The sequence below is a fragment of the Lepus europaeus genome, chromosome 8, assembly GCF_033115175.1.
Source record: "Lepus europaeus isolate LE1 chromosome 8, mLepTim1.pri, whole genome shotgun sequence".
NCBI classification, from domain to species: Eukaryota; Metazoa; Chordata; class Mammalia; order Lagomorpha; family Leporidae; genus Lepus; species Lepus europaeus.
The window spans coordinates 97443423-97458675 of NC_084834.1; the positions used below are offsets into that span (position 1 = coordinate 97443423).

The 15253-nt window shown below is 38.6% G+C and overlaps 1 protein-coding gene across 1 annotated transcript in view; it reads right to left on the minus strand.

Moving 5' to 3' along the window:
- Window positions 1-15253, minus strand: part of CFAP299 (cilia and flagella associated protein 299) — a 662045-nt gene that overhangs the window by 615531 nt on the left and 31261 nt on the right. The window contains exon 2 of the mRNA XM_062199196.1: window positions 9878-10008. Coding sequence (XP_062055180.1) covers window positions 9878-10008 — 131 coding nt within the window. The remainder of the gene's footprint in view (window positions 1-9877; window positions 10009-15253) is intronic.

Consider the following 15253-nt stretch of genomic DNA (forward strand, 5'->3'; position numbering starts at 1 on the left):
TTGAACTCTTTACTTAACATAGAGTTAATCAGATGTGTATAAAGTCAACTGAGGATAGATCTCAGTAAAAAATAGAGTGGGAACAAGAGAGAGATGAGGAAGTTTGTAACTGTAAAGCTGTATAGTTCTGCATACATTCCTATGGACTTACTTCTAAGGGTACAGTTTAAAAACTTGTCAAGGGACCTCAAATCCCATTAAGCTGGTGGTAAAAATGTTATCTTAAGTATTAAAGTGATCATATTAAGTGTTTAAGTGAATATATAGACAGGATTAAGTGTTAAAGTGATCATATAAATAGGATCAAGTATATGGTAATAATAGATAGAATTCAAAAAGAGAGAATGTTCCAACATGGAAAGCAGTCCACACAGCAGCCTCATAGAATGAAAATCACTTTAAGCAACACTCTGACCTCAGAATCAGCCATTAAGTCTTCCTGGTCGCTGAAGTGCCCATGAGAGAATTTCAGGCATGGAAAGCCATGACACTGTGGCAAAAAATGTTCTACATTAAGAATCTCTGTGAGTAAGACCCCAGCAGAAAGAAGTGGCCATCAAAGAAGGATGGACTTTTCTTTAAAGGGAGGAAAGAACTTCCACTTTGCTTATGGCCTTGTCCAAAACTGATGGAGTTTGTGGACTCAAAAGGTTTCCACAGCCTAGGAAGCTCATGTCAAGAGCCTTGAGTGGTCACTGACATCATACTTAAGAGTATTAATTGTTAAATTAACAACAGAAGTCACTGTGCACTAACTCCCCATGCAGGACCTCTGTCCTCAATGAGTTGTGTTATGAGAGTTAACTGTAAAACTAGTTCTCAAACCGCTTATTTTTTCTGTGCATATGTGTGCAAATTGTTGAAATCTTTACTTAGTATAGAGTTAGTCTTCTGTGTCCAAAGTTAACTGAAAATGAAACTTAATGGAGAATGGAACAGGGAAGGGGAGAAGGAGGAAGAGGAGTGGTAGGGATGGAAGGAAGAATAACTATATTCCTAAAGTTGTACTTATGAAATCTTCATTCCTTAAAAAATAAATAAAATAAATAAATTTTAAAAAGAACATTCAAATTCAAATTTAAGCACCTTTAATACATCAATAAATATTTCAAAAGCAAATTATAAAAAAAAGACTTGCTGCCTAGCTAGAGTAACATGGTCAGCTGACATCTTCCAGTTGTTAACACTTGTCACTCAGCCTCAGCAATTGAGTCAATGTCATGCCCTGTTCTCGGCAACCTCCACAAATCAATGAGCAAGGTAACAGTTCAAGAATCTAATCATGGGGTCAGCATTGTGGGGTAGCTGGTAAAGCCACCTCCTGCTATGCTGGCATCCCATATGGGCATTGGTTTGAGTCCCAGCTGCTCTACTTCTGATCCAACTCCTTGCTAATAGCCTGGGAAAAACAGAAGATGGCCCAAGTGTTTGTGCCCCTGCCACTCATCTGGGAGACTCAGATAAAGCTCCTGGCTCCTAGCTTTGGCTGGCCCAGCCCTGGCTATGTAGCCTCCTGGGGAGTGAACCAATAGATGGAAGAGTGCTCTCTCTCTCTCTCTCTCTCTTCATTTCTCTCTCTTTCTCTCTCCTCTCTCTGTAATTCTTTCAACTAACTAAATCATTTTTTAAAAAGAGTCAAATAATTTCCACCAAATATGGGACCTTCCTAACAGGCAGTCTTTGCTTTATAGTGCTTAATTCAATGAGCTTTGACAAATATATGGAGTAGTGTGATCCCCACCACAATTGGGATAAGAACATTTCTATCACTGTGGTCTGACTAAGACTTTGTGAGGTAGACACTAATATCTGAGAGCTCCCCTCGATCAATGCTGCCTTCAATCCATTCTTTTTATATTTATTCTTTCCCAATTATCCCTTTGAATTCTTAACTCCCATCTCTACACCTGCTTCTCTGAGAGGCCAGTCTGTGACACACTGTACCAGGAGTAGCCTGAAATAACAAATTGGTGTTTGGGAACTTGATGACTAAATGTTCATCAGGGCCATGACAACTACACTGAAAGAAGTACTGTGATTAAGAAAACTCAAGATCCTGACTAATGGGATATGGACACCTGACTAGATGTTCTTGAAAATTTTGACCTCTCCAGGCCTCTGAATTTTCTGAGCCTGAAGAAGTGGCTCCTCTTCAGGAATAGTTAGCTTTGCTAACTTTGTTGCTTTCATCAAAGCAGCAGCAGCAATGCAAAAAAGAAAACACAGAGATATTTCTCCAGTATGACAGCATATGCCTACCTCATAGACACCCCCCCTTCACTGACTAGAGTTCCACTCTGGCTGCCAGGCCTACAAAATGGGTAAGTCATAACCATGGATATGTCAGGTCTGGAAAGGGAATTATTGAAAAAGATCGTTAAGATTTGGGCAGCACACAATGAGCACAGATGAAATATCTAAATTGCTCAGACTAAAATGCTCAGAAAACCACATATCATGTGAAACCAGAAGACCCATCAGGAGGTCATGGTCCATGATAATAGGATTCAGAGGAAATCCAGTCACTAAGTCCATCAAAATGTGCTGCTTCAAGTAGCACTGAATCATTAAGAAGTTCCACTGTGGTCTTCTAATACAGGCCAGGGGTGAATATAGATGAGCCTGTCAGAGGCTTTGGTTAGCTGACAGCAGTAGGAAAATGGTGCCTTGATTCAACAGAAGCTAAAAGGTAAAGCTGAACCTGAAGATGGCAGTTATAGTATTTATCATGAGGATCAACAATGTCACAGTGGCCATCAAGGGCACTACAGAAAATTATGGAGATGGTTTATAGAACACAGTATTCCTTGGAGCAAAATAGATGGACAAACAACAAAAGTACTACTCAATTTGTATCATAACAGGAAATCAAAGGTGATTATCTAAGGTTGAGGACAGCCATACCAATAAAAAGACATCATGCACTGCCCAATATTTCTATCTGATCCAATTTTCAAATCAAGAACTTGTTCACTAAGTTATCTTGTCCCAAAGGAATCACTAGTATCCATGGCAATGATTCCCTCTATTTTATCCCCCAAAGGAGCCTATGTGTATTTACTCAGATGAGTATATACCCAGGAAAAGAGAATACCCAGCCAGTTAATTGACTATTGGATGCAGGGTCTGAGATGAAATTCATATCTGGAGATATAAAAGATCACTGTGGGCCCACTGTTAGAGGAGGAGCATATGAGAGGTGAGATAGCAAATGGATTCCTGACCAAGGGTTAGTTTACAACAGGACCACAGTGCCATTACACTGGTTAGAAAGGGTGGACTAGAGATAGACCATGTACAGATTTCACCAAATATATACTACAGGATGAGGCAGATAAACTCTACAAAGTTTTGCAGATCTGACACTTCATTTGTTTTACCTGGTACACTACAACCTTACTCAATACATTAGTTTCCTAGATCTACTGTAACAAAGTATCACAAACTGATGTTTTAAAAATGACGAAATTGTATTTTCTCACAGCTATGTAGTCTGGAAGTGCAAACTCAATATGTATTGGCAAAGTTATAATCTCTTTGAACCTCTAGGGGAATCCTTTCCTGACTTTGATTCTGATGACTTGGTGGGATTTTTGGCATTTGGTGACTTAAAGATGCATTGCTGGAATTCTTCATTGTCATATGGTATTTTTGCTATTATCTTATAACACAATTCATATAAGACTAGGGGTTGACCCTACTTCAAGACTTCACCTTTACTAATTATATCTGCAATGATTCTATTCCCAAATAAGGTCACAAGCTGAGATATTGTGTTATAACACTTCAACATGTATATTTTTAGTACAATTCAACTCATAAAACTCAGAGTTTGTCTTAAACCACTGTGAAAAAGAAAATGTTCCCAATGGTTGAAACTTCAAGTGATGCACCTAACCTGGATAAGAAAAAATAAATCATCCAAATATTATAACCTCCTCTCCTCCAAGCTGAATAATGCCTGGGTGTTAGCCCACAGTGTGTTCAACAGTCATCCATGCCACTGTATGAACTGCACAAATGATCTGTGCAGTCCTTACTGTGAGCACAAGTTCTCACTGCAATGACCTCCCCCAAGCAACCAAGGAGCTCCAAGTGTGATTGCCCAAAGACCCAGCTATACCCTACACCTCCTCATGTAACCACTGAGTCTCCATGGTCTCAGCACACAGGGCTCCCACAGCTGCTGGGTGCAGAGTTTGCCTCTACCCTGTCAGTCTGTCCAGTCAACAGAGGGCAGATGTTCTCTGAGCCAGCTCTGACTAGCCATCTTGACCCTGGGAGATGGTGCACTTTACAGTTCTATGTGGGTGCCCAGCCACCTTCCAGTCAGGCTCAAAGTCAGTGAGGACTGAGGAATTATTTTTCCCGTTGCTACAATCTCTGGATCACACACATACACAACAGCCACTGGTCGAATGTTGCTCTCTCCCCGTCGCTGCCACCAGTACCACCGAGAAGGCGTCCTGTTTCAGCCAATTGCCACGCATGCACACAAAGGCTTCCACAGCAGCTGCCCAAACCCAAAACGGTGCCCACCCTTTCTCAGCCAGGCAGTAGGCACTGTTGTGGAGAAGTTGGTGTCAGATAAACGTGCCCCCTCTACTTCCACTGGGTCCACAGGCAACCTCTAGCAACCACGAGCCCCCAGGGCTTTGGTCCAGATTCACGCCACGCTTTCCCTCCAGCTGTATGACCATGGTTTGCTGCAGTCCAGTCTCACCTGCATCTCCAAGCCTCTGCCAAGCCGCCTCCCACTCCGCCTCTCAGTTGTTGCTATCGTGTGTTGTGTTCCTGTTTGTGATGTGCATCCACACCCTCTACACAGGTCCATGGTGTTCTTTCTCTGGTAGGAGTTCCAGTGTGGTTTTCTCTGCAATTCTCCCCTGGGAGTGTACTTCCCTTTTTTTTTTTTTTTTTTTTACTATTTATAGCTAGCCAAGTGCAGTATGTTTAATTCACCATCTTCTACAGTCACCTCAGTCATCTTACAAATGAGGATTTGCATCAAACCACCAAAACTTGAAGTGATGGCACCTGGAGACATGGTATTATAATAGATAGGTAGAAGAAAAAGATGATGAAAACCAGTGCTGACCCTCAAACCAACAGCAATGATAAAGGGTGTAGCTCATCCCATTAACTTTGCCCTTTGGGAAAATTTGTGCCTTTTATCCAACTTCGTTCTCAAAAAACTAAAATCGCATTTTGTCCATTAATAAATATTTCATTCTTATATTGTTAAAAAACAAATTGAAGGACACTATTATAAACCATACCAGAAATTAACAAAATCATAAATTTATGATACTAATATAGGAAAGGCTGAGGGTTGTACAACTTTTATACTTAATTTAAAATATAACTAAGAATATAGGGCATAAAAATCTTATCTCAAGTCACCATAGAAATCCTCTTTGTTATGCATAAAAAGGTAACTTAGATCCCTGTTTATTCAGCAACTGAGACTCCTTTCAGAAATCAGTTACAGGAATTTCCAAAGGTTCATCACAAAATCTTCCAAGAGGATGGCAACAGTCAACCAATGAAATTAGGGCTCCATCAGGACTACCATGTATTCTAATCATTTATATTCAGCTGTTGTGCTTTAGTGAAATAAAGTCTTTATTCCAAAGCCAGTTTTAAGAAAGGTGAACTTCCTCTCCTCTCCTAAACTCCTCCACTCTTTAACACCTAATATGATAAGCTGACCCAGAGTCAGAAAGCTGATAATCTTAAAAACTCATCCAGGAAAGTATTCGGCTTGTAAGATGACTTGGTGTAAATGCTTGCTAGACTCCAGGAACCCAATATTCAATCTGTATCACAGTCAAGTTCTATATCCCTACTGTCCATGGAAATCACCAGAACTTATCAATACAAATGGAAATTCTGTTAGAGTCTCCCATGGCCAGCCCCTGGAGGAGAAAATACTCTGTTGTGACAAAGGGTAACAACTGAACTATTCCCATCCTTTCTTTCAATATTTGTAGCTTCTGTCTAAAAGCTACTATAAGCAGTTGGCAAGAAGCTCAGTGTAGAAAAAAATGAGAACTGTTAACATTATAATGGAGCAGAGAATACCTTGAAGCAAAGGGATCTAGGAGAACACAGATCCTGCTCCACCTATCACCAACAATAACAACAATCTAATATATGTGGAAGTGAATGGCCTATAACTGGTAGAGCTTTCAAGGGGAAAATAGTTTAGGAACAAGTGGAAAAAAAGGGAGAGAAAATGAATTTTGAAAGAAAATTTATCATAGAATTGAGGCAAAAGAAATGTGTCCGTCTTCACACCCTTCTTTGCTTGATTAACACTTTCTTATCCTTCAAGGGTCAATTTAGCAATTGTTCCTGAAGAAGAGACTTCTTGGCAGAGGTGTTGTGGCACAGCAGGTTAAGGTCCCACTTGCAACAACAGCATCCCACATCAGAGTTCCAGTTTAGGTCCTGGCTGCTCTGCTTCCAAACAGGCTTCCTGTTAATATGCCTAGGAAGACAACAGAAGGTGGCCCAGGTACTACGGCCCCTGTGATGCATGTGGAAGACCAACATGAAATTCCTGATTCCTGGTTGCAGCCTGGTCCAGATCTGGCTATTCTGGCCATTTGAAAATGGACCCAGGAGATGGGTCAATATGTCTCTCCCACTGTCACTATACTTCTTAAATAAAATAATAATAATAAATCATTTTTTAAAACTCTTAAAAACTTTATCTTTTAAAATCTTTATCTTCCCCAAAGTTAGTCATTTGTGTCTGACTTCTTGTGCTTTGCCTAACGTTTTCAAGGTTTATCAATGCAGTAGCATGTAGCAGTACTCCATGTCTTTTTATGACTGACTAGTATTCCATTATACTTATATAATGCATTTTTTATCCACTGGTCAATTAATGGGCATTTGAGTTGTTTCCAGTTTTGGTTTTATAAACAATACTGCTATGAGTATTCATGTAGGAGTACTTTGGTTTGGAGCTATGTTTTCATATATATACTTGGGATATACACTTAGCAGAGTTGCTGGATTATATGGTAACTCTGTGTTTAACTTTCTGAAAAATGGCCAAATTATTTCCCATTTTTCTATTTATCTAATCGTCAAACTTTTTAAGGGTAGGAACCAAGTCTTATATTCTGACATAGTGTCTAATGCAGTCTATGAATATTTGTTAATGAGTGAATAAAAGCTCCAAATACTTCTTCCACTTTTTTGCCTTTTTTTTAGGAGTTCCCCTCATCAAAATATTCCCTCAAAATATAATTATCTTTCTGGATGCTTTCTCCTTTGGAGCTATTATAGGTAACATGTTCATAGACACCAGCAATTCTTGAAATAGGTTCTCTATAATTGCTAGACCAGAGAGCTGTGATCTACTTATGGCTCTCCTGTATGTCAAAGAAGCTAACCTGATAGCAGAATCCAGTGTTTCTGGATTGCTATCAGCTGGCAGGTAGTTTGATACTCAAGTATATTTTCAATACGACCCTCCAGCAAAAACTATAGGTATAGGACACATTTAGCTCTAGGACACCCTCTGTTGGCCCTGCTATCAGCAGCAGTGAAATGGACCTGGCAGGGAAGACAGCAAAGTGATTCCCACATGGGGCTAGAGGCAACATATGGGACCCATCCCATTACAAAAGCAACCAGAGGAGATCTGTAGATGAAAGGGTTTACCAATCCTAGCAGCTCTGGGAAGGGATTAGCCTCCCAGGACTGGCACTTAAGTGGCCTGATGACTTCCAGCCCTGGCCAGTTAAAAAAGACTATTGCAAAGAGGAAATGCTACTTTGATCCTCAAATACAAAGTGGACATGTGACATGGATGGAAATATATTTTAAACATGAACAACACCTCTTGATGTGAAGATGGTAATACCTCTTATAAAACTGCTTATGAATGTACATGAATTCCTTATAAAATCTCACAAAAATCTCTCCCCATCTGCTCCTCATAGAGATTTCCTGATTCTTACAGAAAAACTCCCTTTTGTACCTTATAAAAATATGACATACTGCATTATAGACATATAATTTGAATCATTCCAATTTTCTTTTTTATTTTTTGACAGGCAGAGTGGACAGTAAGAGAGAGAGAGAGAGAGAGAGAGAGAGAAAGGTCTTCCTTTGCAGTTGGTTCACCCTCCAATGGCCGCCGCGGCTGGCACGCTGCGGCCAGCACACCGCGCTGATCCGAAGCCAGGAGCCAGGTGCTTCTCCTGGTCTCCCATGCAGGTGCAGTGCCCAAGGACTTGGGCCATCCTGCACTTCACTCCCGGGCCACAGCATAGAGCTGGCCTGGAAGAGGGGCAACGGAGACAGAATCCGGCGCCCTGACCAGGACTAGAACCCGGTGTGCCAGCGCTGCAAGGCGGAGGATTATCCTATTGAGCCGCGGCGCCGGCCTCCAATTTTCCGAGAAGTCAGTTAGTAACTTTGCTCAATAAGTTACTGAAGTTGTTTTATATAAGTTAGCAGTGGTAGTAGAATGCCCATCCCAGAATGCCTGCTGCTTAATCCCAAAAACCTGTGACTACATTACACATATGTCAAAAGGGACTTCGTAAATGCAACGTGAAGTTTGAAAACTTAACTTGGAAGATTACCCTGGTTTATTTACATGGGGACCCAGTATCATCACATGAGCCTTTAAAAGGAGAGATTTTTCTCTCATTGGTGTCAGGAAAGATGCCACAGAGGCAGAGTCAGAAAGGGCTGAAGGATGAAAGGAACTTGTTTCACTGTTTGTGGGGGGTGGGAGACACATGGCAAGCATGAAATGTGGACAGCATCTAGGAGCAAAGATCAGCCTCCAAATGATAACCAAAAAGGAAATAGGGACCTCAGTCCCATAATCATAAGGAACTGAATTTGGTCAACACCATGAGTGGGTATGGAAGTAGATTCATCCTCAGAATCTCCAGACAAAAACTCAGTCCAGCCAACACCAGGATTTCAATTTTGTGATAAATTAGCAAAGGACCTAGTAAGGATACACCATATATGCAGAACTATGAATAAATAGATTTGTGTTGTTTTAAAATACTAATTCTGGTAGTAATGCATATGGCAGAAACTAACATATTCCCAAATATCAGTATGTCAAATTCCAACATTCTATGGTTCTGAAATGCAATCATAACTAGAATAGCCACTTAAAATCATATGTTAATTGTCTAGTCCCAGGATTCATGCACATTCCACTACTAAATGTTATTTTTATCATGGGTACATTGGAAATTTCTGCTGAAACTTATTGGATATTTCTAACATTTGGAACTCAAGATTCAATTTTTAAAATTGAATAGCTGATTACTTGGCCAAGTCTTTATAATATTGTCCCAGTTTGGTGCCATTAATTTCAGGAATACATCTCTGTCATCATAGACTTTAATATGTTTTACTTGACCCCTATTTTATATAATTATTTATCACAGTAATAAAAGCTAGTAATTATTGACAGGGGCAAATGAATCAATGTTTAGAAAAATGTGAGAACATAAATGACACTAAGGTTTACAGGCCTCAGAAGTATGAGGAATTCTAAAGTAAAATCCACTCATACTTTTAGTATATAAAGTTGAGTTAGTTTTTAACAGGACTTTCTTAGTATGATGAACATACTTTCTTAGTATGATAATTATATTTTGATATTTTTATTTTTTTAATTGGTAACTCAAAATTGCATGTGGCTTTATTGCAAGCATATTATACTTTCTTTGGTTCCTGATCTGTAGGACACATGCTTAGGATATTCCACGTTTAACCTACTCCAGCCAGTGTTTCTAAGTTATAACAATGCCAACAAAACCAGATTTTTCCACAGAATCTACGATGTAACATAAAAATCTGGATTTGGAACATGAGTACTTACTTTTTCTGAGTTCTTTCAGCCTGCCTTGCAATCTCTATAGCTGCTTTTCTTGCTTCAAAATCTTCCCTTTTCATTATCTCCCCGGTCCCTCGGTAGCCTAGCTCCACCAACTGGCGGGCCAGGCCTTCATCCTAAAGAGAAAAATCAATTGGTAGATGGGTGGGCCAATGAAACATAGTATTTTCTCCAATGTATACCAAACAATTATTTTAAATGACAAATTAAATATATCATTTCAAAATGAGATAATCTAAATATGAAAAACTCGATGTGAAAAACTAGAATGCTTTTCTAGCAGTGCATTTATACACATCTTATTTGGTCTACCCTTTCCCATTGATATAGGATGAAAAAAAGAAGTAACATCAGCCACTAAATTTTCTCTAAGGACTGGAGAACAATAGTCTTCTGTGTTTTTAATCAGTTTATGAAAACAGCTGTGTGTAATTAATAGAATATCTTTAAAACAATAAAATTAGAGACAATAGTGTTTCTACAAAAAAGACTTTAAAAACTAATGACACACAAAAGAATTGGGTTGCTTTCAGAAATTTCAACGTTTCAGAGACTTACTTCATTGGAGGCAGTTAACTGATGACACAGGACATTATAACTTCAAATACAAAATAAAAAGGAGCAGATGAATTTCCTACTTAACTACAAAGATATTATTTCCATATATTGTTGGTGCCAATAGAAACAGAAAAGTAGAAACCCAAGATGATAACCACAAAGAGATTCAAACTGAAAAACAATTTCCCCACAGTATTTTAGGTCTTTTATATTTCACTTACTTTACGAATTGTAGGAGACATTTTTGTAACTTCCATAGTATATCCACAAGAATACTGTTTCCCCATGATTACATTAGGTACCATATTGCATGAAGATATTAGTATCAAGACTAAAGTATTCCATATGTGTATACTAATTCTGGTCATAATCATCTTAACTAGATATAAAATATCTGAGGTATAGTAGAAATAGTGTTTACAAACTCTAATTAGTACATCATTGCTTAATGCAAATACTAACAATTAAATGAGAACACTTGCCTATTCTACTCAAAGTGGCTATTTTAAAGTTAGAACTATTCAAACAAAAACAAAAAAAAATAGAAACATGCTAATTTATTTGCTTAGCGAATACTGAATTCCATATAGCAACATGTATACATTCTGAATACTATTGCAATGCAAAGCAGCAGGTTTTAGGAGACCCAAGGCTACTGGTCTTCTCAGAGAAGTTTCTCTGCTTAATAGACTTCTCGATTTCTATATGCATTTGGAAGAACCACAAAACCGAGCAAATGCCTCCACCTAGTGGAGTTAGTGTTTAATGAAAAAGCAATGCAGATTTGCATTGGTATTATGAAAGTAAGATAATTTGAAAATGAATTTTCTTTGATATCACTAAAAGTGAGGTTATAGAAAGAACTCTCAGTTCAGCAAGATTGTGAAACTTTTATAGGAGTATAAGAATATAAAATTATATATTAAATATATGATTCTTATATACTAAAAAGTTTCTGTATTTATTTTGCATCCCTATGTGCCTTATCTGAGTTACACAGTTATTTGAGTAGTTCTGCAATCACCAGTGCCAATCTATATTACAACAAATAGCACAATCTATTGAAAAACAAGCAGGAAGTTGAAACTGGTCATTTCAACTACAATTAATATGCTCTGATGGAATCATGAATTATCTCTTCAATATAACAATGTATTTCTTATGTCTCTGGAAACATCCTAGCTAAGAGCAAAACAACTGAAACAAAGAAAAAAAAAATGCTGAAGAGTGTCCCAAGAATCTCAACTTTTTGTGGAATCTGTTTTCAAATGGAATGTCAATTTGCCCCTTCTAATACAACTTCTTTCCAAACTCCCCAACTATATCCCCAAAGGTTGGAATGAAACATAGTTTTTTTTGGACAGGTGTTGTTGCACAACAGGTTATGCCCTCATCGAACATCCACATTCCTGGGATTCAGTCCTGTCCCTGTTTCTGATCTAGCTCCCTTGAAACTTGCATTCTGGAAGTCAGCAGATAATGGTGCAAGTACTTGGATCCCTGCCCCCAGTGTGCAAAGCCAGGATGGAGTTTCTGGTTCCCAGCTTCAGCCTGGCCCAGCCCAAACTATTGCAGCCATTTGAGGAGTGAACCACCAGATTTAAGATATCACTTGCATGCGCTCATGTTCGCTCGCTCGCTCGCTCTCCCTCTCTCTCTCCCTTTGAAATAAATAAAAATTAACTTTATAAAAAGAAAAAAGTCTTCACACCTAATGGCAAATACCAAGATTTGATAGTTCCCTCCCCTAGTACCAAGATCCAGAAGAATTTTCCACCAACTATAAAATAGGTAGACTTAAATTGGCAAATAAAATCACTCAAAAGTTAGGGTTTTTTTAATTGTATATCCTTTTTAATTTTCTACCCCTAGCATTCACAAAATTGAAATCAATGAGGCCGGCGCCATGGCTCAACAGGCTAATCCTCCGCCTTGCGGCGCCAGCACACCGGGTTCTAGTCCCGGTCGGGGCGCCGGATTCTGTCCTATTTGCCCCTCTTCCAGGCCAGCTCTCTGCTGTGGCCCAGGAGTGAAGTGCAGGATGGCCCAAGTGCTTGAGCCCTGCACCTGCATGGGAGACCAGGAGAAGCACCTGGCTCCTGGCTTCGGATCAGTGCGGTGTGCTGGCCGCAGCGTGCCAGCCGCGGCGGCCATTGGAGGGTGAACCAACTGCAAAGGAAGACCTTTCTCTCTGTCTCTCTCTCTCTCACTGTCCACTCTGTCTGTCAAAAAAAAAAAAAAAAAGAAAAGAAATCAATGACCATCAGAAAGCTAGCTATTCAACTTTCAACTATATCTATATATATATATATAATATATACATATATATCTATTTTGTTGCAAAAGACAGGATTTCATTTTTTGTTATTTTTATAGCTGAGTAGTACTCCATGGTGTGTGTGTATGTATGTATGTATATTTATTTAAAAATAGATATATAATATATAATGTAATTTTTCCAGTCAACAGTTGATGGACATCTGTGTTGATTCCATATCTTAAATATTGTAAATTGTGCTGCAGTGAACATGGGGGTACAGATAACGTTTTAAATGCTGATTTATTTTGGTTTGGGTAAATTCTCAGTAGTGGGATGGCTGGAAAATATGGTAGATATATATTCAGATTTATGAGGTATCTCCATGCTATCTTTATAGTAACTGTACCTATTTACATTCCAACCAACAGTGGATTAGTCACCCATGATCTTCTTACTCAAAGATAATCAGATATCTTGGGGCATAGCTTGTCAACTGCTGCTCTTATGTGTTTGGATATACTGAATTTATTGTAACATCAGTAGAATCACACTGTTCAATCTTTCATGGCCTACTTCTTGGGCATTTAACAATAGCTCTTGAACACCTTTCAATTAAGTAAACATTCAATAAAATTTTAGTGATTCCATATTGCATAAACTCCAGGAGGACAGGTTCTGTACACAATTTATTACTGTGCCTGTGGCTTCCTGTCTTTCTCTGACAATGAAAATGATACAAAGATTTGCACTGCTTTGATTAGTAATGAGATTCACCATCTGTTCCTATGTTCATAGGACATGTGCATTTCTTATTTTTAGACTTTCAGTTTTGAATTTCTAAACAAACCCTTTGCTCATTTCTTTTTTTAACTTTTATTTAATAAATATAAATTTCCAAAGTATAGCTTATGGATTACAATGGCTTTCCCTCCCGTAACTTCCCTCCCACCTGCACCCCTCCCCTCTCCCGCTCCCTCTCCCATTCCATTCAATCAAGATTCATTTTCAATTCTCTTTAAAGACAGAAGATCAATTTAGTATATACTAAGTAAAGATTTCAATAGTTTGCACCCACACAGAACATAAAGTGTAAAATACTTTTTAAGTTCTAGATATAGCATTAATTCACATTGAACTACACATTAAGGACAGAGATCCTACATGAGGAGTAAGTTGTTGTTGACTTAACAATTTGACATTCTTGTTTATGGTGTCAGTAATCTCCCTAGGCTCTAGTCATGAGTTGCCAAGGCTATGGAAGCCTTTTGAGTTCACTGACTCCGATTTTATTTAGACAAGGTCATAGTCAAAGTGGAAGTCCTCTCCTCCCTTCAGAGAAAGGTACCTCTTTCTTTGATGGCCTGTTCTTTCCACTGGGATCTCACTCACAGAGAGATCTTTCATTTAGGGTTGGTTTGTTTTTTTTTGTTTTGTTTTGTTTTTTTTGTTTTTTTTTTTGTTTGTTTGTTTGTTTTTTTTTTTTTGCCAGAGTGTCTTGGCTTTCCATGCCTAAAATACTCTCAAGAGCTCTTCAGCCGGATCTGAATGCCTTAAGGGCTAATTCTGAGGCCAGAGTGCTGTTTAGGACATCTACCATTCTATGAGTCTGCTGTGTATCCCACTTCCCATGTTGGATCATTCTCTCCTTTTTTAATTATATCAGTTAGTATTAGCAGACACTAGTCTTGTTTATGTGATCCCTTTGACTCTTAGATCTATCATTATGATCAATTGTGAACAGAAATTGATCAAATGGACTAGTGAGATGGCATTGGTACATGCCACCTTGATGAGATTGAATTGGAATCCCCTGGCACGTTTCTAACTCTACCATTTGGGGCAAGTCCAATTGAGCATGTCTCAAATTGTACATCTCCTCCTTCTCTTATTCCTACTCTTATATTTAACAGGGATCACTTTTCAGTTAACTTTAAACACCTAAGAATAATTGTGTGTTACTTACAGAATTAAACCAATAGAATTAAGTAGAACAACAACAAAAAATACTAAAAGGGATAAAGTATTAAGTTGTACATCAACAGTCAGGGCAAGGGCTGATCATGTCACCATTTCTCATAGTGTCCATTTCACTTCAACAGGTTTCCCCTTTGGTACTCAGTTGTCACCAATCAGGGAGAACATATGATATTTGTCCCTTTGGGACTGGCTTATTTCACTCAGCATAATGTTTTCCAGATTCCTCCATTTTGTTGCAAATGACCAGATTTTTTTGTTTTTGACTGCTGTATAGTATTCTATAGAGGACATGTCCCATAACTTCTTCATCCAGTCCACTGTTGATGGGCATTTAGATTGATTCCAGGTCTTAGCTATTGTGAATTGAGCTGCAATAAACATTAATGTGCAGACAGCTTTTTTGTTTGCCAATTTAATTTCCTTTGGGTAAATTCCAAGGAGTGGTATGGCTGGGTTGAATGGTAGGGTTATATTCAGGTTTCTGAGGAATCTCCAGACTGACTTCCATAGTGGCTTTACCAGTTTGCATTCCCACCAACAGTGGGTTAGTGTCCCTTTTCCCCCAC